Source organism: Podarcis pityusensis, assembly GCF_964106645.2.
Source record: "Podarcis pityusensis genome assembly, chromosome: 8".
Taxonomy (NCBI): domain Eukaryota; kingdom Metazoa; phylum Chordata; class Lepidosauria; order Squamata; family Lacertidae; genus Podarcis; species Podarcis pityusensis.
This window is the reverse complement of record NC_138033.1, coordinates 1,006,762-1,033,623: the sequence shown is the minus strand read 5'-3', so window position 1 is coordinate 1,033,623 and position 26,862 is coordinate 1,006,762. Positions and strand designations below refer to the sequence as shown.

At 49.8% G+C, this 26,862-nt stretch overlaps 2 protein-coding genes and 3 long non-coding RNA genes across 7 annotated transcripts in view; 3 read left to right on the top strand and 2 right to left on the bottom strand.

The window, feature by feature from the left end:
* Positions 1-26,862, top strand: part of LOC308484112 (uncharacterized protein) — a 178,249-nt gene that overhangs the window by 116,482 nt on the left and 34,905 nt on the right. The window lies entirely within an intron of this gene.
* LOC308484541 overlaps positions 1-26,862 on the bottom strand; it is a 44,703-nt gene that overhangs the window by 17,047 nt on the left and 794 nt on the right. The window contains exons 2-3 of one of the 2 annotated variants that reach the window (XR_013989953.1): positions 26,102-26,693; positions 22,720-22,829 (exon numbers count right to left, since the gene is read on the bottom strand). This is a non-coding gene — a long non-coding RNA (uncharacterized lncRNA). Of the gene's footprint in view, positions 1-22,719; positions 22,830-26,101; positions 26,694-26,862 lie in introns of those variants that run through there. The other variant, XR_013989952.1, reaches the window with a different exon arrangement.
* On the top strand, positions 448-4,018 carry LOC308484348 (zinc finger protein 213-like). Of its 2 annotated transcripts, XM_081019225.1 has the most exons (4): positions 448-939; positions 1,537-1,618; positions 3,280-3,362; positions 3,679-4,018. In XM_081019225.1, exons 1-4 carry the CDS (start codon positions 526-528, stop codon positions 3,841-3,843), a joined length of 744 nt encoding a protein of 247 aa, XP_080875351.1. In that variant the 5' UTR covers positions 448-525; the 3' UTR covers positions 3,844-4,018. The 2 variants fall into 2 exon arrangements, with proteins under 2 accessions (XP_080875351.1, XP_080875350.1); XM_081019224.1 differs by having other exon boundaries at positions 3,280-3,770.
* On the bottom strand, positions 1,976-17,289 carry LOC308484555. Its single transcript, XR_013989974.1, has 3 exons — positions 16,536-17,289; positions 4,070-4,158; positions 1,976-2,356 (listed from the first exon to the last, which is right to left on the bottom strand). It is a non-coding gene; the product is annotated as an uncharacterized lncRNA (long non-coding RNA).
* Positions 12,661-16,810, top strand: LOC308484599. The gene is made up of 2 exons (XR_013990028.1): positions 12,661-14,501; positions 14,709-16,810. It is a non-coding gene; the product is annotated as an uncharacterized lncRNA (long non-coding RNA).

Sequence of the window (26,862 nt, the reverse complement as noted above, 5' to 3'; positions counted from 1 at the left end):
TGTCGGCCATTGTCCCTCCCTAATTCTTTATTTGATGGAAAGTCCAGTTTCTGAGGCGTCTTCCAGGGCAGTTCCACCCAGAGGGCCTTGCCACCGTCCCCTCGGATCCAGAGCAGGAAGTCCCCAAGGGACGGTGGCTGGAGCTAGACATGGGCCCTGCTGCTCACCAAGCCACCCAAGCAGATATGGTTGGGTTGGGGCGAAGCTCTGGACTATGAAGTGGGGTGGGGAGGGACCCCGACTGTTGCCTTGGCTCCAGATTACACTCACTTGTCACTCACAGTTATGACTTCTCCCTCCCCCTTTCCCCCCCAGACAGCTTGGAGTCTGAGCTGTGGTGCAATCCAGCCCTGGTTCCTAGCAAGACTCAGCCACGCTTCCTCAGGAAACATTCTTCTCTTCATCTTACAATAGAATAGTGTGTTTGATTCATATAATTTTCTGCACCTTGCATTAGTACCCACAGAACTTGGCAGAGGACCAAGGGGCTCCTTCCGATCTCTTGGAGACTTCCGGAGAGCCCAGATGGATGAGCAAGACTCAGCTGGCCCTGAAGCAGGAAGAGGCCGTGCCATGGAAACGGGGAGCAGTGGGGAATTCTGGGAAAACTCTGTGAAGAAGAACCCAGGTGAGGAGGACACCCCTTGCTCAGAGGTGCAGAGCCAGCAGCTCAGGCAGTTCTACTTCCAGGAGGCCAAAGGACCCCGAGAGGTTTGCAGCCAGTTCTACCATCTTGACCATCTGTGGCTGAAGCCAGAAAGGCACACGAAAGCTGAGATGCTGGACCTGGTGATCTTGGAGCAGTTCCTGGCTGTCCTTCCTCTGGAGGTGGAGAGCTGGGTGAGGGAATGCGGAGCGGAGACCAGTTCCCAGGCAGTGGCCCTGGCCGAAGGTTTCCTCCTGAGTCAGGCAGAGGAGAGGAAGCAGGCAGAGCAGCAGGTGAGAGAGACTTTCCTCTGGATACTCCCAAGGGGCTCCAAAGAGGAGGGAGAGTATTCCCAAATCATTTCCTAATGGCCCCTCCATTTTTGGAAAGCATCTAGGAACAGATATTATTATTATTTATGACACTTATGTGGCTGGGTGCCTTCCAGCACATATAAAAGCATAAGAAGACATCAGATGTCTTCTAAAGGTTATGCAGTTTTTTATCTCCTTATCACCTGATGGGAGGGCATTCCCCAGGGTGGGGGCCACTGTGGAGAAGGTCTTCTGCCTGTTTCCCTGTAACTTCACTTATCACAGTGAGGGAATCAGCAGAAGACCCTCGGAACTGGACCTCAGTTCATGGAGACGCTCCTTTGGGGATACTGGGCCTTTGAGGCCAACACTTTGAATTGTGCTGGGAAACGTTCTGGGAGCCAGTGAAGATCCTTGAGGACCAATGTTTCATGGTCCTGGCAGCCAACCCCAGACACCAGTCTAGCAGAAGCAGGAAGCAGCTTTCACCTCTGTCCCCCGAAAGCGCTTGCCTCTGCCATTCCTTCTCTAACCCTTCTCCCCATTCTCTGTTTTGAATCCTTGTTGCTCTTTCAGAGGAAGGATCCTTTGGCAGAAAGGGGTCTTGATTCTTCTGAGGCAGAGAAGACTCCGTTGGACGCCAGAGTGAGGCCTCTGGGTAAGGAGGAAGGAGTGTTTTCTCCCCCGTTTTGTCACATTCTCTTGGTTTTGAAACTAATCTGTGATTTCTTTGCATCTTTTGGGGGAAGACACCTGGAGCCCAGAGCTCGGGGGCGGGTAGATGTATTTTTGCAGAATTATTATATGTATATATTATATTATATATATATATATATATATATATATATATAAAATATATATATATATTATATTATATGAGCACAAATGTACTCAGCAGAGGAGACGTTTATGATAGTAATTTGATTAGTTTACAATTACAGTCCAATAATAGCCTCCTTATAACAATGTGAAATTACGAAATTACGATGGTTTTCTTGATTTCTCCATTCCAAAATCTTATTAATTTCAATTACACTCCTGTCAAGATAACCATCCTTTATACAACAACTGCAGTATTAATGACTTCCATTCGTATGGAAACATCAAATAATATATAAAACTACAAGTGAGGCACTCCAGTGATATCCTTACTCTTCCTGTGTGTGGCAATCTTTCTGTTCGTGATATTTCTTCCTGTCCTTGTAAAATGTTCTGTCTATCTTTTCCTGGTTGTTGCTGTTCTCCATCATTCCTTGGACGGAGCTAATATCCCATTGTGGTTTCAGAAATTCTCCATCGCTCTGTCCTGTGCTTCGTTGTTTGGCAACTTTAACAGCAGCTGCAAAAATCACACTATCCCAATAAATAATCAGTTTTTGCCATTTTTCTTCTCTGCCTGGGAAGGAGAGGGATCTGTCAGAATTGCAAATGACTCAGTAATGAACCTTATCAGCTCCCTCACAACTTTCAGATTCCTTACATCCCTCTGTCTGGCCTAAGATAAATGCGCATTTATCCAATTAAATTAAATTCCAAGTCCTTTTAGCATTAATCAGTTCAGTCTGTATATAATAAAGGATGGGGAAGAGTCACCTCTAATTTTCCATCGTAAACATTTTGGAAAATAGAGCTTCCCTCCGTTTTTCCTTTTTGTTTTTACACACAGAGTTCCATTTGAAGTTTTAATCCATATCTGCAGTCCAGTTTCATCCCTGCTCACCTGTACATAGATATTTTCAACTAGTATTCAATCGCAGGCTACCAATTCATTAATGTAGAGAAGAAAACTTTATATAAAGAAGCCATAGGCTCCCCTCCCCCCACTCACTGTCTTTTGCAGCAAATGAAGTTTATTCTCAAATTCAAACCTTAAAGACCTTGCAGCTGGTTTAATTCCGCAGTTTATGATCTCATCTCTTCCAGCAACACCTGTACATTAGTCCAAACTGAGCTCTAATTGACAGGAGAACCTCTGCTTCTTAATGGCGGCAAAGGAGGGTTTTTCACAGGCGAAGGGCTTTTGCACTCAGCGCCTCCCTGCCTCTCGCAATCCATGCTGGAGCCGGAGCCTGGTACCAAGACGAACTGGGAGTGAAGCCCGTTCCCCCCTGTCCCTGGGGGCAACTTGCAAGGAGAATTACCCTCAGTCATCCTTGTTTTTCCTTTGCCAACGATCTCCCGCTGCCTCCATTAAAGCAGAGCGGAACCGGAAGCTAGCAGGGGAGACTTGGACAAGCCCCATCTGTACTTAGAGATGCACTGTTTCACCTCTGAGAGAAGCAGGCGCTCACGGTTTCCACTTTCCTTGGTCTCTCCCAGGTGACGGAATGATGCCACCAAGACCTGCTCCTTCATCTTTTCATGGTGGTGGAGGGGAGGCAGCAGCTGTGGACCCAGATCAGGTAGGGGGAAGGAGCCTTGTGGGGAAGGACTGCTTGGATGCAGACTGGCTGGACACAGTTGGATGCAGAGGAATGGTGGGAGGAGCCAGAGAAGAGGGAGCCGACTGGGAGGAGGAGGAGGAGGGGTCTGAAGCTGGAGAGGGAAGAGGGCTCAGGGAGCAGAGGGAGTCTGTGGCAGAGAGCAGCCCAGACTCCGAGGCAGAAGCTGCAGCAGGAGAGAGGGATGAGGAAGGCAGAGAGGGGTCTGGCCGCTGTAGAAAACAACAGAGCCAAGTGAATGTTCTCTAAGAGGACAGCCTTTTTCCTGTTCTGTTAGGGTCCAGTGTGCTTTGAAGATGTAGCTGTCCATTTCACAGACAAGGAGTGGGCGTTGCTGGATCCTGACCAGAGAGCTCTGCATCAGGAGGTCATGGAGGAGAATCGTGGGATCTTGGACTCTCTCGGTAAGGCTCCCTATTGGATCATCCTATCTGTTTTGTAATGCAAGACATCTCTCTATGTGACGAACCTCTGATATTTCGATGGGGCTCAACAGCGCCACCCACAGCACCTGGGATGTTAACACTCCCACAGCAAACCTTGGAGGGATGGCTATTGATTGTTTTCCCTGTGAATATTCTTCCTCCAGTTCTGCAGTTAAAAACCATGATCAGGCTGTCTGAACTGCCCAGGCCTTCTTAAATGTAGGATTCAGAGTGATTTTTGACCAAAGAGTTGCTTGACAGATTCCACGACTGAACCAAACAAACTCCATCCCAGAAAAGAGCCAGGCTTTTTGAATCTCAGGCAGTGAACCCTGTGGTAACAATAATGATAATTTTATTATTTTCACCCTGCCCATCTGACTGGGTGGCCCCAGCCAACAAATAGAAAAACATAACCAAACATCAGACATTAAAAACTTCCCAATACAGAGGTGCCTTCAGAAGTCCTCTAAAAGTTGCATAGTTATTTCCTTGACATCTGATGGGAGGGCGCTCCACAGGGTGGGTTCCCCTATCGAGAAGGCCCCCTGCCTCGTCCCCTGTAACTTCTCACAAAAATGTAACATTTAAGTACAGTGGTACTTCGGGTTAAGAACTTAATTCGTTCCGTAGGTCCGTTCTTAACCTGAAACTGTTCTTAACCTGAAGCACCACTTTAGCTAATGGGGCCTCCTGCTGCCACTGCGCTGCCAGAGCACGATTTCTGTTCTCATCCTGAAGCAAAGTTCTTAACCTGAGGTGCTATTTCTAGGTTAGCGGTGTCTGTATCCTGAAGCGTATGTAACCTGAGATACCAGTGTAAGGAAACTTGAATAATAATAATAATAATAATAATAATAATAATAATACTGATATGACAAGTTTCTGCTGCATTCTGTGATGTTGAGAATTTAAGAAAACATCCAAATTGGTTTAAGGTGATGCACATCATCATTAAATTTTTAGCCACTAAAGAAATTTAAATTTGGCAGCTGCTACACACATTTGTTCAATATACAAAATGTGTTTTTCAGCACACAGAACTTCATTCCCCTACCACAAGGTAGCTGACTATGACCAAGTCAGTCCAGAGTCAATGTTCCCAAATATTGCTCAAGCTCTTACAATATGTTTAGATTTATTGCTGCATATTGAACAACGTAGCATATTAAATACAGTTTTACCTCGGGTTAAGAACTTAATTCGTTCCGGAGGTCCTTTCTTAACCTGAAACTGTTTTTAACCTGAAGCACCACTTTAGCTAATGGGGTCTCCTGCTGTTGCCACTGCGCCGCCGGGGCATGATTTCTGTTCTTATCCTGAAGCAAAGTTCTTAAACTGAAGCATTATTTCTGGGTTAGCAGAGTCTGTAACCTGAAGCATATGTAACCTGAAGCATATGTAACCCAAGGTACCACTGTATATCTTAATTTTGAACAGGGAACTTTCCCGCTTTGGCCACCTTTAAAATAATAATGAAAGCACATTTTATTTATGAAGATAGTACAGATCCATATTTAAATTTGAACAAAATGACGTTACTGTACTTTTAAAAACTAGAGAGAGAAAACATATAATATTCAACTTGATTTGTATACAAAACTAGACATTTTTGCAGAACAAAAGGAACATTATAACATCTAACTCCCTTCGGTTCTTCCCCTGTCCCAAGCATTAATTAGCATTGTTCCATAATTTGGGGCTGCACTTCTTCCCGAGACTCTAATCCTTTTGCCTCTTAGTTTCAGGTGGTGATGAATTGGAAATGAAGAACAAGGGAGACTACAATGAAATCCACACAGTGGAGGATCCATATCAGGATTCAGACTGTGGAGAGAGCTTCAGTCAGAGCTCCCATTCCACTTCCCATCAAAGAAATCCCTTTGAGAAGAAACACTACCACTGCTTGGAGTGTGGAAAGAGCTTCAGTAACAGCAACGATCTCACTTCCCACCGTAGAATTCATACAGGGGAGAAACCCTGTCAGTGCGTGGAATGTGGAAAGAGCTTCAGTAAGAGCTCCCATCTCACTTCCCATCAAAGGATTCATACAGGGGAGAAACCTTATCATTGCTTGGAGTGTGGAAAGAGCTTCAATCAGAGTTCCCATCTCACTTCACATCAAAGGATTCATACAGGGGAGAAACCCTATCATTGCTTGGAATGTGGAAAGAGCTTCACCAGGAAAGAAAGTCTCACTTCCCATCAAAGGATTCATACAGGGGAGAAACCCTATCAGTGCTTGGAATGTGGAAAGAGTTTCACCAGGAAAGAAAGTCTCACTTCCCATCAAAGAATTCATACAGGGGAGAAACCCTATCAGTGCGTGGAATGTGGAAAGAGCTTCAATCAGAGTTCCCATCTCACTTCACATCAAAGGATTCATACAGGGGAGAAACCCTATCAGTGCATGGAATGTGGAAAGAGCTTCAGTCAGAGCTCCCAACTCACTTCCCATCAAAGGATTCATACAGGGGAGAAACCCTATCACTGCTCGGAGTGTGGAAAGAACTTCAGTCACAGCCACGATCTCACTTCCCATCATAGAATTCATACAGGGGGAAAACCCTATCAGTGTGTTGAATGTGGAAAGAGCTTCACTCGGAGGGACCATCTCACTTCCCATCAAAGGATTCATACAGGGGAGAAACCCTATCAGTGCATGGAATGTGGAAAGAGCTTCAGTCAGAGCTCCCAACTCACTTCCCATCAAAGGATTCATACAGGGGAGAAACCCTATCATTGCTTGGAGTGTGGAAAGAGCTTCCGTCAGTGCTCCCAAATCACTTCCCATCAAAGGATTCATACAGGGGAGAAACCCTATCAGTGCGTAGAATGTGGAAGCTTCACTCGGAGTGCCAATCTCACTTCCCATCTGTGATGGGACGATGAGCTGCTTGTGCGTAAAATCCAAGTCCCTCAGAGTTTGGTCAAGTTTGCAAACCTCTGTCTGTAACGGAGCCCCTTAAACATGGCTCTGTCAGTCGCTTGCAGATTCCGACAGTGGTTGCTTTCGGAATCGCTTCCAACATAAAAGCTCCTTAACGGAAACACGTCTTCTGGACTCTCTGCGTGACAGTTTCCGGCGAGGAGTGGGTGTCCCTACAGGAGGTCCTGAAACCTCCCCACTGTTTTCGCTGGAAGTGTCTCGGAGCCATCCCTCCTGCTCACTTTCCCTCAGCTCAGCTCTTCTCCCCCTACTGGTTCCCTCTTCAGCTGCTGAGTCTCTCCCAACCTGTGTGAGCCCTTCCACCTCCCTTCCTTCCGATGGCAGTTCCCTGACATCCACCTCCCCTCCAGGGCCCCCTTCACCCCCTCCCGCCCCCTCCTCTATGGGCGGTGAGGAGGCAAAACCCCGGAAGGAACTTCCTTCACCTTCCGATGTCTCGAACACTTCTCTCCACCTGTTGCGGTTCCTGGTCTCAAAGTACTCCTCCTCCTCAGAGTCCATCTCCCCTTCCCCTTCCGAATCCGTGAATCCTTCCAACTCCTCCTCCTCATCGGTGGTCCCAAAGTATTCCCTCCGGAACCTCTCCACAGGCTGAGGTTTCCTTGGGAACCTTTGATGGAACGTTTCTATCAATACCTCGTCATTGATATCTTCTGCCATTACCCAAGTGTTTTCTGACTCCGGTTCTCCTTCCCACGCTACCAAATACTCCACCTGATCCCCCTTCCACCTGGCGTCGAGGATTTCTGCCACATGGCTGCTGCATTCCCTTTCTTCTATGATCGGTCCCCGAGTGGACATCCCTTCTCGTCCCCCCCATACGGTGACAGTAACGACCTGTGAAATACTGGGTGCAGTTTCATGTGGTTGGGTAACCGGAGCCTGAAAGCCACTGGGTTGACTTGTTGAATGACCTCAAAGGGACCCAACCTCCTGGGTCTTAATTTCTTACAACCTCCTTTGAACGGCAACCCTTGGGTTGACAGCCACACCCGATCTCCCACCCTTATGGTTTCACCTTCCCTTCGGTTCTTGTCTGCCTGCCTCTTGTATTCTTCCTTCGCCCTTTCTAAGTTGAGTTGGAGCTGACGATGGATTGCTTCCATTTCTTCTACAAAATGCTCGGCTGCCGGGACGCTCCATCTCTCCCCTCCTCCCCCTGGGAATGCCCTGGGATGACACCCATAATTAGCCAAGAAGGGGCTCATCCCTGTGGACACATTCTCTGCATTGTTGTAGGCAAATTCCGCCAGCGCCAACTTCTCTACCCAGTCATTCTCTCTGTCATTGACATAACACCTCAGGTATTGCTGGAGGACACCGTTTGCTCTTTCCACCTGCCCGTTGGTTTCAGGGTGCCGGGCAGTCGAAAAGTTGACCTCCACCTGCAGTAAGCTCATGAGCTTCCTCCAGAACCTGGAAGTAAATTGTTTTCCCCTGTCTGAGACCACCCTCAATGGCACCCCGTGCAACCTAAAAATGTGTTCTACAAATAACTTCGCTGTCTCTTCCGCCGTGACTGCATGCGAACAGGCTACAAAGTGGCACATCTTTGTTAGTAGGTCTACCACCACCATGATGGCTGTTTTCCCCTTGGACTTCGGCAGATCAGTCATAAAATCTATCGACACTGCCTCCCAAGGTCGTTCTGGGGTTGGTAAGGGTTCTAATAGCCCCGCCGGCGCCTGCCTCTCCCCTTTGGCTCGCTGGCATTGCTCACACCCTCTTACATACTCCCGTACATCTTCCCTCACCTTAGGCCACCAAAATTCCCTGGTGACCAACCACATGGTTTTGTGTTGTCCAAAATGCCCCGCCGTGGGGCTGTCGTGCAACTGCTTGAGTACCCTCCCCCTTAAGTCTCCTTCGGGGATATACAGTGCCCCTTTGTAATACAACGCTCCATTTCTTTCCTCAAAACCCCCTGGTTCCTCTCCCTCACCCCTAAGACCTCTGAGCTTATTCTGGGCATATTCATCATTCTCTGTTTCCTCTACCAGTTCTCTTTGCCCCACCAATGCCGCCCCACACACCCAGCGGTCCTCTGGGATGACATGTCTCTCTTCGGGTCCCCCCTCCCCTTCCAAATATTCAGGTTTGCGTGAGAGAGCGTCCGCCCTAACATTTTCTGGACCTGGCACATAACAAATTTCAAAGTGAAATTTGGAGAACTCCTGGGCCCATCGCACTTGCCGTTGGTTGAGCACTCGTGCCGTTCTCCAATACTCTAAGTTCTTGTGGTCCGTGCACACTTGCACCTTATGTTGTGCCCCAATTAATAAATGCCTCCATCTCCTGAACGCTTCATGAATGGCAAGTAGTTCTCGGTCATACACCGTGTAGTTCCTCTCAGATTTGTTCAGCTTTCGCGAAAAAAAGGCACACGGTCTCCACTCTGACTCCTCCTTCCCAGGCTGCAGAAGCACCGCCCCCACAGCCCGGTCTGATGCGTCCGTCTCCACTCGCATCGGTTTTTGTAAATCCACATGCAGGAGCTGTTCTTCCGAAGCGAACGCCCTTTTCAGTTCCTCAAAAGCTCGCTCCGCCTCCGCCGTCCAAACGAATTTCCTCTTACTGCTGAGACAGTCCATAATGGGAGCCGTCAAGTGGGCAAAATTTCTGATGAACTTCCGATAGAAGTTTCCAAATCCAAGGAATCTTTGCACATCCTTCCTTGTTTTCGGTGTTTTCCATTCCAGTACCGCTTGGACCTTGCCAGGATCCATGGCCAATCCCTTGTCCGACAAGCGGTACCCCAGGAATTCCACCTCCTTGGCATGAAACTGACACTTCTCTAGCTTCACCCACAGCTGATTGGCTTGCAGTCTGCCCAACACTTCCCTGACGTCTTTTACATGCTGCTCCTCAGTCTCTGAATATACTAACACGTCATCTAAGAAGGCCACACAATTCTTGTAAAGCAAAGGCCCCAGGACGTGGTTCATAAACGATTGAAAGCACGCGGAGCCTGCTTGTAGGCCGAAGGGCATAACTAAATATTCAAATGCCCCCAAAGGGGTGAACATGGTGGTTTTCCATTCATCCCCCTTCCTTATTCGTATCAGGTTGTACGCCCCCCTCAGGTCCAGTTTAGTAAAAATCTTTCCCTTCCTGACCCTTGTCAAAATGTCATCAATTCTGGGCATCGGGAAAGTCACTGGTTCTGACACTGCATTTAAGGCCCTGAAGTCCACTACAAGCCTGGGTTTGTCCGTGTTTTTTTTGTCCACAAAAAACACTGGGCTGCCCCCCACCGCCCTGGACTCTCTGATGAACCCTCTCTTCAGGTTCTTGTCAATGAACTCCCTTAGCTCCTGCATCTCTCTGTCTGACATGGCGTACAGCTTGCCTACAGGGAGCTGTGCCCCAGGGAGTAAATTGATTTGACAGTCAAAGGGTCTATGTGGGGGTAGTTTGTCTGCCTCCCTCTCGCTGAAGACGTTGCTCAGGTCGGCGTATTGTTGGGGAACCTTCCCCTTCTCCGTTACTTCCGTCCCTGCTAGAGTGGCTCTGGCCCCTCCTTGAGCCTCCCGCTCTTTGCAGTGTTCTAGACAATGTGCTGACCCAAAGGAGACCACTCTCTGATGCCAGCCCACTAGCGGATCATGTAACGCTAGCCAGCTCATCCCCAAAATAATGGGAGCTCCTCCCAAGGTAGCCACATTAAACGCTATTAGCTCAGTGTGTCTTGCTACCCTCATTATCATTGGGACGGTCTGCTGGCTGACTTCTCCTCCCAGCAGCTCCCTTCCATCGATCGTGGTCACCTGCAAAGGGTTACTTAAAGGGATAGTCTGTATCTGGTGCTCAGCAGCAAACTCCTTACTCATGAAATTGCAGGAGCTGCCTGAGTCCAATAGCGCCTTTATCTTTAGTGGGTGTCCGTTAGGCAGCTCTAGTAACACCTCTATCACTAGGGCGGGTTTAGGAGGTTCCGGCGTGGGCACTTTCACTGCTCTTTGGCCTGGCTGCTGTGCCCCGACGGTGGCAGCCAGGCGTTGGCTTTTACTTGCTCCGGTACCTTTCCCTCCCTCTCCCCAACAGCTCCCGCCATTCCTTGCCATTCCTTTCTTTGGGGGCAGACTCTGGCAAAATGACCTGGCTGTTGGCAGAGATAACATTTCTTGGCGCCCTTTCCCTCCTTCTTCCGCTCTTCACTGGGCTTTGAAACTGCGCGCGTGCGCGCTGTTCCAATTAACATCGGCTCTCCCGGCGGGAACGGTGGCTCTGGAATCTCTGGAATGCGAAGCTCCCTCCAACGTTCCCCCTTCCCTTCCCGCCTCTCCAAGGCTCTCGCCTCTTGGCGCGCTCCTATGGTCAGCGCTGATTTGGTCAGCTGGTCCATAGACTCCGCCCTGGGCGCCCGGGAAAGTTCATCCTTTACCGCCGAAGCAAGCCCTTCTTCAAAGAGCATTTGAATGGGTTCCGCCGATAGATCCCACCCCAATTTATGGATCAACATGGTAAACTCAGTCCAGTACTCACGCACAGATCGGCTCCCCTGTTTGCACGCCATTAACTGTCTGCGTACCACTCCCTGCTCAATATCGCTGGAAAACATCAAATCCATTGCACGAAAAAACTTCCTCGTATCCTTCAGGATGTCATTGTTTGTTGCCATCAGGGGCCTCACCCAGTCTTTCGCCCCCTTTTCGAGATGCCCAATCACAAAAGCCACCCGCGATTCCTCGTCGGGAAAGTCATCAAACTGCAGATTAAGGGCATATTGCATCTTTGTCCTAAAGGCATGATAGTCCTTGGCCTCCCCCCCAAACTTCTGCACCAATCCTGGCAGCTTTCTGGCGAGCGGGGTGGTTTTCCCCTTCTCTGCATCTTGAGCCCTCCTCTCCTCGAGCCTCGCCGTCTGCAGCACTAGCTGGACCTCCAACGCCCGGTACCTTTCCTCCAGGCTTGGACCCGCTCCAGCTCCTGCTTCTCCGGTTCTGGCTGGGTTGCTCATGATGCCTTATCCTGCACAAACTGCTCACAGAGACTGTCGGAATGCTGTGATGGGACGATGAGCTGCTTGTGCGTAAAATCCAAGTCCCTCAGAGTTTGGTCAAGTTTGCAAACCTCTGTCTGTAACGGAGCCCCTTAAACATGGCTCTGTCAGTCGCTTGCAGATTCCGACAGTGGTTGCTTTCGGAATCGCTTCCAACATAAAAGCTCCTTAACGGAAACACGTCTTCTGGACTCTCTGCGTGACAGTTTCCGGCGAGGAGTGGGTGTCCCTACAGGAGGTCCTGAAACCTCCCCACTGTTTTCGCTGGAAGTGTCTCGGAGCCATCCCTCCTGCTCACTTTCCCTCAGCTCAGCTCTTCTCCCCCTACTGGTTCCCTCTTCAGCTGCTGAGTCTCTCCCAACCTGTGTGAGCCCTTCCACCTCCCTTCCTTCCGATGGCAGTTCCCTGACACCATCAAAGCATTCATACAGGGGAGAAACCCTATCAGTGCGTGGAATGCGGAAAGAGCTTCAATCAAAGGGCCATGCTCACTTCCCATCAAAGGATTCATACAGGGGAGAAACCCTATCAGTGCTTGGAATGTGGAAAGAGCTTCATTGACAGACGCTATCTCATTGCCCACCAGAGAATTCATACAGGGGAGAAACCCTATCAGTGCGTGGAATGTGGGAAGAGATTCAGAAATTGCTCAGATCTCACTTCCCATCAAATGATTCATACAGGGGAGAAACCCTATCAGTGTGTGGAATGCGGAAAGAGCTTCAGTCAGAGGGCCAAGCTCACTTCCCACCAAAGAATTCATACAGGGGAGAAACCCTTTCAGTGCATGGAATGTGAAAAGAGCTTCACCTGGAAAGAAAGTCTCACTTCCCATCGTAGAATACATAGAGGGGAGAAACCATATCACTGCTTGGAGTGTGGAAAGAGCTTCAGTCAAAACCAGGTTTTCACTTCCCATTGTAGAATTCATACAGGGGAGAAACCCTATCAGTGCGTGGAATGTGGAAAGAGCTTCAGTCAAAGCAACAATCTCATTTCCCATCAGAGAATTCACACAGGGTAGAAACTATTTCAGTGCCAAGAGTGTGATCGGAGGGATTTATGAAAGTCTGGTCTCATTTTTAAAGTTCTTTTAAAAAATAGAATTGGAGCTCTTAAAAGGACTGGCTGAAAAAGCTAAAATCAAGACAGGTTTGGACAAGTTCGTTTCTCCTTGAAGGAAAATATTTCTTCTACTCTGAGCCACTTAAAGAGAATTGAATTCCTGCAAGACAACCACTCTTATCTGGACATCTAAATTGCTATGTCCTCTTTCTTTTTTCTGTTTTATGGTTCCTCTCTTAAAGTAATTATTTGGTTTATTTGTTTAATTCGAATCTTAATTTAAGAAATTGGATTTTATGTTAAACATCTTATGTGTGTTGGGTATCAGGCTGGATGGAAGAGGGAGGGCTGGAAAATGCAGGAAACGGGATCTCTTGGGAAAGAGTTATTCTGTGACCTTGACAAACTGATAAGGTGCCGCTGGAAAATAGGCTGCTTTGAGAACAAGGGAGAGGGAGATTTTGAATATGGCAGTTCAAAAACAGTTTACACCAGGCCTGTGTTAAATTTGGAGAAGCTATTAGCCTGAATTGATAAAAATAATGAAATGGAGACAAATTTGATCACTAAAGTAGAGACACTGACAAAGAAAACAGAAGCACTAGATATCTCCATGAAAGGAAAGGAGGAGAAGTCTGAAAAGCTGGAAGACAAAAAATGGAAATCAGAACAGGAGACGCTTAGGATTGATGTGGACAGTTTGGGTGGAAGATAAGAGGCAATTGCAGGCGCTTTGGCGGTTCTTGAGATGAGACAGAAAGCCCAGCCTCTGAGACGGAGAGGAGGGAGGAGAGCAGGATTTTAGCAAAGGTTTGAGCGGAGAGGCTGGGAGTGGAAGAGGAATTCATGGAAGAGGCGCCACCCTCCTCACAGCCGGGGGGGTGGCTTTTGGGTAGAAAACCAATGTGAATAAATCCCCCCAGTGCCACCCCCTGGCCGGTCTTCCTGTCTCCCTCTCCCTGTGCTCCCACCCTGCCCAAATCAAAGTCCCAGCCAGCAGCTGCCCCCCAGGCCTTCCTCCGCCCATCTTGGGGCCTCAAGGCATGCGGGCAAGTAGGATCCTAGAATGCAACAACTGATTGGCCTGCAGGAAAAGACCAATCAGGCTCCAGTAGGGAAGCAGAATCTGTTAGGATATTTCCGTTCCTCCTTAAGAAAGGGAACAGGCTGTTGTGTGTCACATGCCTGTTTACTTCCTGCTCACTGGGAGTTTCCGTTTTGTATATAGCTTTTGTTCTGGCTGTTTTCCTTGACATGAATGCAAGCAGTCATGTTTTTCCTTTGTTCTGACCAACATTGAATAAAGCTGTAAATATGCTCTCCTGGGTGAATCTTCCGTTCTGGAAACTCTGCGAGAAGGGCGTGCATGAGTCTTGGAATGCGTCTGAGGGTCGTGTCGCTAATTGACTGATGCTGTTCCAACGGGAGACCGGAGATCGTCTGGAGACGACGTGGAGGCCTGATGCCTCTGTCTCCCTGGCAGTATCCCAACAGAAGCAGCCAATCAGACGGGACTCATTGTGTAAATAATGTATATAAAAGCCTGAGGTTTGGGGGGCAATTAAATCACTGTTTTACAAACTGCAATAAAGAGCATGAAATCACTACAGGACTCTGAACATATTTCACTGGCGATGAAGGTGGGATCCTGCTGAGCTGTCTGACGCGCAAAGCACACAGCTGCCAAGGCAACACAGCATCACATCGCGCATCCAGGCTACAGCTCCAGGACCCAAGGACCCAGAATGGCGACAGACAACCGCTTCATGCCGTTCAGCCCAGCCTCAGGAGACTGGGAAGAATACGCCACCCGCTTCCAGTTCCTCCTGGAGGCAAAGGACGTCATGAGACACAGCCAAGAGGAGGGCAACCTTCTTCAGCATCTATGGAGAAGAAACATTCAAGATCGCCCGAGCCCTCCTCGCTCCCACAAATATTGCGACCATTCCCTATGACACGATAATAGAACGGCTGAAGGGGCACTTCTCGCAACAACCCTCGGGGGTAGCGTGTCGAAATGCCTTCTAGGCAAAGCGGTAGGTCTCCGGAGAAACCATAGCCGGGAATGTGACCTCCCTCTGCCAGGCTGCTCGGCTCTGCAACGTCACAGAGCTGGAGAACATGCTCCGCGACTGCCTCGTGGGCGGCCTGAGGGACGAGAAGCTGCAGTGGTGCCTCTACGCCAAGAAGGACCTGACGCTCCAGGCTGCCCTAGAGGAGGCTTTAGCAACTGAAGCTGCCGAGAGGTCAGCGCAAGGATTCCAGTCAAACATGTCGTCCCAACCAAGGATCCACCATGAGGACCTCACCGACGACTCAGAATCCGACCGGGAGGACGTACACTGAGTGCAGCAGCGCACATAAGCTGCACGCCCACCATGACAGCCTCGTCCGGAAGACGGGAACTGTGCAAGTTGCGGGGAGAGCCACGAGCAGAGGACTTGCCATTTCCCAACGCAGAATGCCGAGAATGCAGAAAAGTGGGACACATCGCCCGGGTGGGCCGTGCCTGCCCTGCCCGACGCCTCGAACCAGACGGGTGACCCAAGAGTCCCAGGCCCCGTGGTCTGACACACCAAGGCAACTCGACGGAGATCACAGACTGTCAGGTATACCAGTTGCCTCATTCTAATGCGGAAATAATTTACATTCAGGCACAGATAGGGGCAGCCCCATTCCGCCTGGAGCTTGATACAGGCTCACTCCTGTCCATAATCTTGGCGCAGACGTTAAGGAAATTGTGTCCCAGTGGCGGCTCCAAGTTAGGCCAGCCCCATTCACCCTCTGGGAGACTTCCACAAACGCAAGGTCCCCACGATGGGGGTGGGAACCTTCAATGTACAATATCGAGGGCAGAAGTGGCAGTTGGACTTGATTGTGGCCAAGGGGCGCTACGTTAGCTTACTGGGGTTGGCGTGGTTTGGGCCATTGGGGCTAGCCATCACCGGGGTGAACTGCACCAGCTCCCACGTGGACGTGGATGCCATGTGCAAAGAGTTTCCAGAGGTTTTCGATGGGGCATTGGGGTGATATACTGCCCCGCCCCTCCGTTGGCCTACAACTAGACCCCGCCATACAACCCATCAAGTTCAAGGCCCATCAGGTCCCGTTCACCCTCAAAACCCCGCATTGGCAAGGAATTAGACTGGCTTGTGGAGCAAGGAGTGCTCTAGCCCGTGCCTAATGCCCCCGAGAAACCCCAATCATCACACCCGTCAAGCCCAATGGCTCAGTCCACATCTGCGTAGACTACAAATGTACCATAAACAAGGCCCTTACGGCTCATGCATACCCGGTGCCAATGGTCAGCCATGTCCTCGCCACCCTGGCGGAGTCTTAAAGTCCACCTGATCAGGGACAAGGTGAGGGCTATATGCGATGCCCCTGCACCTAAGGGTAAGGCGGAACTCCAAGCCTTCTTGGGACTATTGAACTTCCGGATGATTCCTGGGGGGAAACTGCAAGGAGGGGTGGGCAGAGGAATCCCAAGGGGATAGCAGAAGGGTGAGGCCCATAGAGCAGGAGGAGCAGGAAAGGGAGGCAGAATTAGGAAGTCCAGAAGTGACCGAGGCTGAGCAGCGTCCAACCCAACGATCCCATCACAGCCGGCAGCCCTGGAACAAGAGCCAGAACCAGGAACCCCTACCAAGAGACACCCAAGACCACAAGGCATACATAGGTGACTGGCATACCTCAACGACTACGAATGCTAACCTTCTGGGCGCAACGGGAACTTAGAGGGGAGGGGGGTTATGTACTAAGCTTGGATTCTTGAACAATAGGCAAGTAGAATCCTAGAATGCAACAACTGATTGGCCTGCAGGAAAAGACCAATCAGGCTGCAGGAGGGAAGCAGAATCAGCCAATCAGACGGGACTGATTGTGTAAATAATGTATATAAAAGCCTGAGGTTTGGGGGGCAATTAAATCACTGTTTTACAAGCTGCAATAAAGAGCATGAAGTCACTACAGGACTCCTGAGTAGATTTCAGAGAATCTAATGCATCTTTGATTGGGATTGTCCAGCAAGGAGATTGGAGATGGTTGCCAGTCAAAGGGTAGTTTAATACACGGGGGGGGGGGGAGCTCCTTGTGAAAGGGGGGGGCAGTTTTGGGAGACATTCCAGCCATGGCATTGGCAGCCAGAAGAGGAATCCTGGAAGAGGACACTCCAGGCTCATCTAGTCCAACCCCTGCAATTCAGGAACCCCGGTTCTTAGTCCCGCCAGCTCCCTTGAACTGGGCAACTCAGATGCCTGGAGCAGCGCCCCGGTGGAGAGCAGCCTTGGGTCGCCTCTGGAGCTGGCCGGACCTTTTGGACGGCTGTTTCCATCCACCCTGCCTTCTGCTGGCAGGCCCGGTTGGGAGTTGTAGTGCAAAGCCCATTGAGGGTGCCTGGTCCTGGATGTGGTTTTCAAGTTGGAACTATGTTTTGTTTTTGTTTTTTTTAAAAAAATAATATTTATTGATAATTTCGAAATTACAAGAAAAAGAAAAAATGAAAAACAACACTACAATACAAAAAAGAAAACAATAAAAAAAGAGAAAAGCACAAAATATGAAAACCAATACAATACAGCAAAAGAAAGTAAAAAAGAAAAAAAAACACAAATCCCAAATTGCATATCCATAATTTCCATTTGCTTGTTTCATTGACCTCCTCACGCCTCCGTTTTTGTGTTCTAGTTTAGTAATTATTTCAGCAAATTCTTTCCATCTTTCTCAATTTTTGTTATAAAATTTATCTTAACAATTTAACCTAATAATTAACTCAACAAATCCTTACCATCTTTCCCCATATTCTGTTATTCAGATTACCTTAATTTATTTAACCTTATCTTACCCCTAAGTGCCTTAAGACTTAAATCTTAAATTTCAAATATACATAGCTCCTGATATCATTTCTGCTAGAGTCATATAGTTTCATTCCCACATTTTCCCTAATATTCATTAGCTGATTCTAAAATAAGAAATTTCCATTATAAATTCTCTTCCAATCATCATCCAGCGTCTCTTCTTCCTGGTCTCGGGTCATGTCAGTCCTTATTGTCCATTCCATCTAGTCCATCAACCTGGAAGCCTTGTGTCCGAGGCCCTTAAATCTCTTCCATGTTCCTTCTGCAATTCTTCTTCATCTTGTTTGTACTTGCCCTTTTCCTTGTCTCTTGTTGGTCTCTGTCTTAGTTTCTTTCCTTTCTCATTGAGGAGTAGGTCTCTGGGGGATTCCAACCCAAAATTGTCTTCATCACCCTTCATCCAACTCACCTGTTCCCCACAGTCCCACTCCCCACAGTCCTCGATATAATCCAAAATGAATTTAAAATCAAATTTCAAGGTCTCTCCAAAGCTGGGAACCTCCTCATCTCCAGACTCCCCTTGGCCCAAGTTGGAACTATGTTTTGACCCTTTGCCGAAAGGAGATGCCACAAAGTGTGTGTCGGGAGGGTGTCTTTTCAGTGCCAGGATACAAGGTGCTCTCTTGACCTGGGAGCCCAATCCCTCTCCCCCACCCCTAGAAAAGGGGGTCTTCCCCTCATCCTCTCCTTGCAGGACCCCCTTTTCCTTCCTCTTTGCTCAGAGTCGGAACCAACTCTCTCTCAAGGGACCCTGGAGCCAAACACAGTTTTCCTCTGGCTTCTCAAGCAAAGGGTGGGAAGGAATACATTCTTGTTGCTCTTGAGATGTGCAGAAATCTGTTCCCCGCGGAGGGAGAAGCTCGCCAGGCCCCCAAAGTCCCCGGATGGAGCAGCTCTGCACCTGCGCCACGCCCCCTGGCACCGAGCTGGCTTCCTAGAGAGGAATAAAGGGAGGAGGCTCCCCAGAGCACAAGCTCCGCCCCCATCCAAGCTTTTGTCTCTCTGCTCCACAAGTGCTGCCTGGGGGCGCCTTCTGGGATCCGGTCAGTCGCTTTGGGGAGATGGGGGGTCCCAGGGCTGCAGGGGAGGGTCCCCCCAAGAAGACCCCTCTGGGGCCCTGGCTCCTGAGAGAGAGAAGGGAGCAGGGAGAGCTCCGCTTTGCAAGGGCTCAGAAGAACAGCCACGAGGGCCAGGGAGTCATGATGGGGATCCGTGGGGATTCTGCTCAGCTCCTGCAAGGGGATCCCCAAGCCAGGGCTAAGAGGTTCTGCCCCCCTTCTCTCTGCAAAGCCAGGGAGGCTGCAAGTAACAGGAGGTCTGCAACTCTTCTCTTGCTCCTTTGGGGAGGGGTCACTGAGTCAGGAAGAAAAGGGCCTGCAAAGGAACCCTGATGGGATTGAGGAATCAGCCACGTTCCTTAGCCCAGGTGGCAGCCAGATGGAAACATCTGGAGGCAGAAATAAAAACTTGGCCTCTGTGCTAAAGAAAGTCCTTCCATCTCCCAGTGCGCAGTTAGACCCATGGAACTCCCTGCCACAGGAGGAAGAGATGGCTTGAGAAGAGGATGAGGCCCATTCAGGGAGGAGCTGAGGGCTAGTGATGGCTCCAGGCCCCCCAGTGGGAGGCAGCCACGCTTCCGAAGGGGGAGAGAGTTGCCCTCAGAACAAAGACAGAAGTCTGTCTTCAGAATATGGGAATATGGTGCTTGAACTCCGAGTCTGGGCTGTGATTCAGACTCATCCATGCTGGCCCAGGGAATATTTCTCTTCTCCTGACTGTGTATCAATCTGGTAGTAGAAGAATGCATTTGCTTTACAGGATTCTCTGGCACCTCTCATTAGGACAGGCAGAACTTGGCAGAAGACCTAGGGACTCCTTCCGATCTCCTGGGAACAGAGATGGATGAGCAAGACTCAGCTTTCCCTGAAGCAGGAAGAGGCCATGCCATCCAACATGGGAGCAGCGGGGGATTCTGGGAAAACACTGTGAGGAAGAACCCGGGTCAGGAGGACACCCTTTGCTCAGAGGTGCAGAGCCAGCAGCTCAGGCAGTTCTGCTCCCAGGAGGCCAAAGGACCCCGAGAGATTTGCAGCCAACTCTAGAAGAGGAGGGAGAGTATCCCCCAATTCTCTACTAATTTGCCCATCCTTTTTTGGAAAGCATCCGAGGAATGATATTGGACAGCCCTAAATTGTTTGCGTCTGCTGCTCCTTTTCTAATCCTTCTCCCCACTCTCTCTTGAATCCTTGTTGCTCTTTCAGAGGAAGGATCCGTTAGCAGAAATGGGTCCGGATTCCTCTGAGGCAGAGAAGACTCCCTTGGACTCCAGAAAGAGGCCTCTGGGTAAGGAGGAAGGAGTTCTTTCTCTGTTTCGACACATTTTGTGGATTTTGAAACTAATCTGTGAATTCTTTTCATCTTATTGGAGAATTCACAGAGGACCAAGAGCCCAGAGAAAGGGAGATGTATTTTTGCACAACTAGTATGTCAAATGGGTGCAAACGTCCACATTTAGGTGGCAACTCCTACTTGTTTGAAGGCGCACCTGTAGTTTTCCTTCGGAGTGAAGCATGCGCTCTTGGCTTCCCACTTACCTTCTTCTCTCGCAGGAGACGGTACGATGCCAGCAAGACCTGCTTGTCCATCTTTTCTTGGTGGCGGAGGGGAAGCTGCCCCTGTGGACCCAGAGCAGGTAGGAGGAAGGGGCCATGTGGGGAGAGAGGATGTCATGGACTGGTGGACACAGAGGAATGGTGGGAGGAACTGCCAAGGAAGGAGGGTTGAAGGCTCAAATAGGCTTCTAAGCAGTTCACACACCATACCAAAGAGTGGCCAGGATTCACCCCATCAGTCCCACAATGGGGCTTTCCCCCTCTCATTCCCCTGCGCACCTTGGAGATGTCTATAGCGCTTCAGGAGGGTCCTCACTGTCACGAAATCTTTGCGGCGCTTTAGCAGAAATGCTAAAGTTCCAGGTTCTTCAGTGCAGTATATTTATTGTGAGCTCTCTATATACAAATATCTACAGGCTATAATACAGGAGCAGTTCATACAGTCAAACGGAGTACCTGGCTGCACCTTAAGGCAAAGAGGAAGACTCTCTCTCTCTGACCACACTCCTCTGCACCACCACCTTTACTGCTGGACAGGTTTCCCTTTTAAGCCAAGGACAGCCAATCAACTGACAGCACATTATTCTGACCCACATCATTCTGACCCTGCACTTGCATAGAAAGAATTGCAGGCCGATTGCATCAGCCAGTTGCATCAGCTAGCAGACTCAAGCCTGCAGACTTACTATCTCACACAGCATTCTGGGATCCCAACACTCCCCACCCGTCAAGAACAGCACAGAGAGACAGAAGAAGGGATCCTTCCATGTGGCAAACGGGAATGTTTGTGCACAGGATTAGAAGAATGATTTGAAGAACACCAGTTTCTTAATGCCCCTCATTAAAATACACAATGAATACCGGTAATTCCATTAACACATCAAAATATGCATCCATAAAATGTGCAGGAAAAAAATCCAGTTAATACAGAACATCAATTAAGAGGCAGAAAACAACAAAGTGTAACAGTTCACCTTTTTCTTTTAGGGTCCAGTGTGCTTTGAAGATGTAGCCTTCTATTTCACAGACGTGGAATGGGCATTGCTGGATCCTGACCAGAGAGCCCTCCATAAGGAAGTCACGGAGGAGAATCGGGGGATTTCGGACGCTCTCAGTAAGGCTTAATATTATGCCTACCCCCCTCCAAGATGGCCCCCTTTTGCTCTTGAAGGGCTGGCCTGTCTGCAGCCCCCACAGCCTCCCATCAGGGAACCTTCATGGGGGCAGAAGCAGAGGAAAGGCCTCAGGAAAGCAGCCATGGCTCTGGCCAGATGCACAGGAGGAGGAGGAGTGCTGACCCAAATTATGATTTATTCCTTCAATGCCTCCTTCATGTCATGACTGGTCTAAGTCCTTTCAGGGCGTCCTTGGGATTAAAATGAAAGCCTATCTGGTGCCCGGAGAGCCTGGCGAGGAAAAGGCCCGCCAGGGAGATGTCCTTGCAGAGCCTCTCCCCCTCTGGGCCTTTCCTGCTCCTTCTGGGGTGTTTGGTTTTTAGCCAAGAGAAAGCTTGCTCTTCTTGTCTCCTCTTCCCCCCCCCCCAGTGACTTTACAGCTCTGGTGCAGTCCTTTCCCAGATACAGAGAGTGATCTGGGGTGTCGTGGAATCCTAGAACTGGAGAATTCTGCAGGTCTGCCCAGAATTCATTGCACTGATTTCAATGGAACTTCTTCCCTGGTAATTCCTCTGGGGATCTCCGTTCGACCGAGCTGATAAAGCTCATCTTCTGGAATCGCCTCAACGTGATTGACGACCTGAGCATCCGATAAGGCTCCATGCACATTCCCCTTTCAGCAGAGTTTCCAGCACAGGGAAGAGACGAGAGGTTTGGGCTACATTGCTAGGAGTTTTATTATCTAGCTACGCAGGCAGAAAAATACATCCCCTCTCTGTGAGAGCAGAGAGCAACTGAACAACAAAGGAACAAAGGAACAGGAAACCACGAATGTCCCATCCGTCTCCCGTGAGACTTCCAACAGTATGGAATGTGTGGAATGTAAACAGAGTCTTGGGACTCCAAGGCACTGCTCAGTGGCAAACAGAAATGGCAAGCATTTTCTCCTCACTTACAGGAACATTGGGACGACAAGCTGGCCGTGTTGTGAGCCAGGTGTCCTAGAGAGAGAGTGGGGAAAAGGGAGGTCCCACTCTGAAAGGCCCATGGAATCAAAGGGAGGCTGGGGAGGAGAACAGGTCCTCTCAGGAGTGGCTTCCGAGTGCCATGATGCACTGGGGCAAGGCAGGGACAAATGCAGAGGGGCACTGCCTGCCAATCCAATTCCCCGAAATTCATCACCCATCCTGAGACCCTCAGAAGAAGATTCAGGAGGGGCCTGGGCCCCTGACCAACTACGTGGCTGGATGGTCCTTTCCACCATTCAAGAGGCGAGTCCCTCCATCCGACCAGGGAGGGTGTTGCTTTAATTGCCAACAAACAGGACACACACACCTGTTTGTTGCCATCAGGCTGCAATAAGCTCAGGGGAAGTGGCAGGTTGGGGCACCTAGGAGAATATCCTACACTGCATCTAGGAGAATATCCTACGCTGCATCAAGGATTCCCTGCCTGAGCTGCTTCAGGTTGTGCGGATGTTCTCCTGGAGACACCTAGCTTGGTTGTCCTAGGGGATTTTAGCATCCATGCCAACACGACCTTACAAGGGGCCGCTCGGGACTTCGTGGAAAGCATGGCCTCCATGGGGCTGTCCCTGAATAAGTCTGGCCCAACCCATAGCCGCGGACATGCCTTGGACCTGGTGTTTACCTCCATGGATGTTGGTGATCTGACACTAAGTAAAAGCGAAACAAAAGAAGTGCCATGGTCAGATCACTTCCTGGTGCAATTGGACTTCTCTGTGTCCCTTCCCCTCTGCAGGGAGGTGGGACTGATTTGGATGGTCCGCCCCCGCCACTTAATGGATCCAAATAGTTTCCAGAGAGTGGTAGGGGATGCTTCATCCCATGTTGATGGCCTTTCAGCTGATTCCCTGGTGGCCCGCTGGAATGTGGAGTTAACCAGGGCTATTGACTGTTTGGCTCCGAAGCACCCTCTCCGATTGCACGGAGCCCGGACAGCCCCGTGGTTTTCCACGGATCTGAGGGCAATGAAACAATTGTTGAGACGGCTAGAGGGCCGGTGGCGGATAACTCATTCCGAATCTGACCGGACACAGGTTAGAGCTCTATGTTGAGCCTACCAAGGGGCGATAGCGACGGCGAAGAAGACTTTCTTTGCCGCCTCTATTGCATCTGCAGAAAGAAGAAGAAGAGTTTGGATTTGATATCCCACCTTTCACTTCCTTTAAGGAGTCTCAAAGCGGCTAACATTCTCCTTTCCCTTCCTCCCCCACAACAAACACTCTGTGAGGTGAGTGGGGCTGAGAGACTTCAAAGAAGTGTGTCTAGCCCAAGGTCACCCATGTTGGAAACTGGCCCCCTCGGGAAAGGCTGGCTCCTCTTCCCAGGCTTGTCGGGGCCTGTTGCCGATAACCTACCCTGGCTGGCATCCTGGCAGACCAGGGAGATCTGAATAGGCGACACCTCCCTGATGAAAGGTGCACACCCCCTTCCCCCTTATATAGCAGCAGGAGAAAGAAAACAGTCAGAAAGTGGTCTATTTCATCTCTGTTTTATTCCTGACTGTACACTGTACAAAAACATGTCTGCTCACTCAGAATCCTCCGAGCAACTGAGAAAGTCCTCCTGGACACAAACAACAGGAAGGTCTCCTATTACACAGAGTACATAACGCTGAGAATCGCCTGGAACATCCTGTCCCACACTTAGACCCATCATGTGATGTAAACATCGAACTGCTTGTTCGCAGCTGCGTAGTACTCATATCATAACAACCCAGCAGCTGCATGTGGAGGAGCGGAAACGCGAAGCCGGTTCCCCAGATTACGAGACTACTGCTCTTAACCACTACACCACACTGCCTCTCAAACAGCAGCAGGAGACTTTTTCAGGTGGTTTACAATTTAGCGGAACCACCTGCGACATCGGGGCCCAGTACGGGCCACATGATCTCCTGCAATGATTTTGCAAAGTTTTTTGCAGATAAAGTCACTCAGATTCGAGAAGAGGTAGACTCCACCGTGGGAGCAGGGCCGGGGCAGGAGAGTGCTAGAGTCCTGTCTAGTCAAATTGCGTGGGATCAATTCCAATTGGTTACCTCCAAGGATGTGGACAGGCTGCTTGGACAAGTGAAGCCAGCCACCTGTCTCCTGGATCCTTGCCCATCCTGGCTTATAAAAGCTAGCCGGGAAGGGCTGGGCGATGGGCTTTGTGGGGTGGTGAATGCTTCCCTCCGTGAAGGAGCCTTCCCAGACCCGCTGAAAGAGGCGGTTATTAAACCGCTTCTTAAAAAACCATCTTTAGATGCGGCCACGATGGCCAACTATCGCTCAGTCTCAAATCTTCCATTCCTGGGCAAGGTGATTGAGCGAGTGGTTGCTGAACAACTCCAGGCACGCTTGGAAGAAGCGGACCATTTGGATCCCTTCCAGTCAGGATTCAGGCCTCATCATGGGAATGAAACTGTCTTGGTCGCACTGGTCGATGATCTCCGGCGGGCTAGGGACAAAGGTGAGAGCTGTGTCCTAGTTCTGCTGGATCTCTCAGCGGCTTTTGACACCATCGACCATAACATCCTTCTGGAGCGTCTTGAGGGGCTGGGAGCCGGGGGCACTGTCATACAGTGGTTCCGCTCCTTCCTCCTGGGCCGTGTTCAGAAAGTGGTGGTGGGGGGTGAGTGTTCAGACCCCTGGGCTCTCACTTGTGGGGTGCCTCAGGGTTCTGTCCTCTCCCCCATGCTTTTCAACATTTACATGCAGCCGCTGGGAGAGATCATCAGGGGGTTTGGGCTGGGTGTTCATCAATATGCGGATAATACCCAGCTCTACCTCTCTTTCAAATCAGAACCAGTGAAGGCGGTGAAGGTCCTGTGTGAGTGTCTGGAGGCGGTTGGAGGATGGATGGCGGCGAACAGATTGAGATTGAATCCTGACAAGACAGAAGTACTGTTTTGGGGGGACAGGAGGCGGGCCGGTGTGGAGGACTCCCTGGTCCTGAATGGGGCAACTGTGCCCCTGAAGGACCGGGTGCGCAGCCTGGGAGTCATTTTGGACTCACAGCTGTCCATGGAGGCACAGGTCAAATCTGTGTCCAGGGCAGCTGTTTACCAGCTCCATCTGGTACGCAGGATGAGACCCTATCTGCCTGCAGACTGCCTCGCCAGAGTGGTGCATACTCTGGTTATCTCCCGCTTGGACTACTGCAATGTGCTCTATGTGGGACTACCTTTGAAGGTGACCCGGAAACTACAACTAATCCAGAATGTGGCAGCCAGACTGGTGACTGGGAGCGGCCACCGAGACCATATAACACCCGTCTTGAAAGACCTACACTGGCTCTCAGGACATTTCCAAGCACAATTCAAAGTGTTGGTGCTGACCTTGTAAGCCCTAAATGGCCTCAGCCCAGTGTTCCTGAAGGAGCGTCTCCGCCCCCATCATTCTACCCGTACACTGAGGTCCAGCGCCAAGGGCCTTCTGGCTGAGGGCCTTCTCAGTGGTAGAACACCCTCCCAGCAGATGTCAAAGAGAACAACAACTACCAGGCTTTCAGAAGACATCTGAAGGCAGCCCTGTTTAGGGAAGCTTTAAATATTTGATGTATTACAGTATTTTAATATTTTTTTGGAAGCCGCCCAGAGTGGCTGGGGAGGCCCAGCCAGATGGGCGGGGGTATAAATAATAAATTATTATTATTATTACACCCAAAGACACCCCATGTGGTTTAGCGGAGAGACTAAGAGCCCTGGAGCTGGAGGAGGGAGACCTGGGCCCAGTTCCCCCCATGGCTAGGAGCTTTGGAGGGAGGTGGGGAAGATGGGGAGTGAGAGGAGCTGGTTCTGGGTGGAAACATCCACTCTGAGGAAAAGATCACCAGCTAGAGAAAGGAGTCTCTGAGCTTAGTGGGAAGGACAGTGTGTGGTGTCCTGGGAGAGTAAATCAGGCCAGGAATGAACTGGGAGGCTGAGCCAGGAGAAGGAGGAGCTGGAAAGAGACCGGCTGCTGAGCTCTCATCCCAGTCAGGAGGGGAGAGATCCTTCTAGAAAGAGAAGACTCCCAAACCAGAGATCCCTTGGGTCTTTGGCTTGGAGTACCTTGGGAGTAGGGTAACTGGCAGAAAGTGCCACCTTGTTAAGAACCAAAGTATTACGTGAGAAACAACTGAGAAAACCTTGAAGGGAAATAACATTGTAAACTGAAATACCCTAAGTTTTATCCACTCATGTCATAAACTTCCTTGTTAAATAAAATTGTTAATGTTTATTTGAACAAATCTTGCCTGAGACTCCCAATTAGTAAGTTTTACCTCACGCGAAAGACAGATCATGAAGCTGAGGCTCCAATACTTTGGCCACCTCATGAGAAGAGAAGACTCCCTGGAAAAGACCCTGATGTTGGGAAAGATGGAGGGCACAAGGAGAAGGGGACGACAGAGGACGAGATGGTGGGACAGTGTTCTCGAAGCTACCAGCATG

Coding starts and splice junctions, on each gene's coding strand:
- LOC308484348 (XM_081019224.1), top strand. CDS start 526: ATGGATGAGCAAGACTCAGCTGGCCCTGAAGCAGGAAGAGGCCGTGCC. Junction 940..1,536: donor GGAAGCAGGCAGAGCAGCAG/GTGAGAGAGACT, acceptor TTGCTCTTTCAG/AGGAAGGATCCTTTGGCAGA. Junction 1,619..3,279: donor CGCCAGAGTGAGGCCTCTGG/GTAAGGAGGAAG, acceptor GGTCTCTCCCAG/GTGACGGAATGATGCCACCA.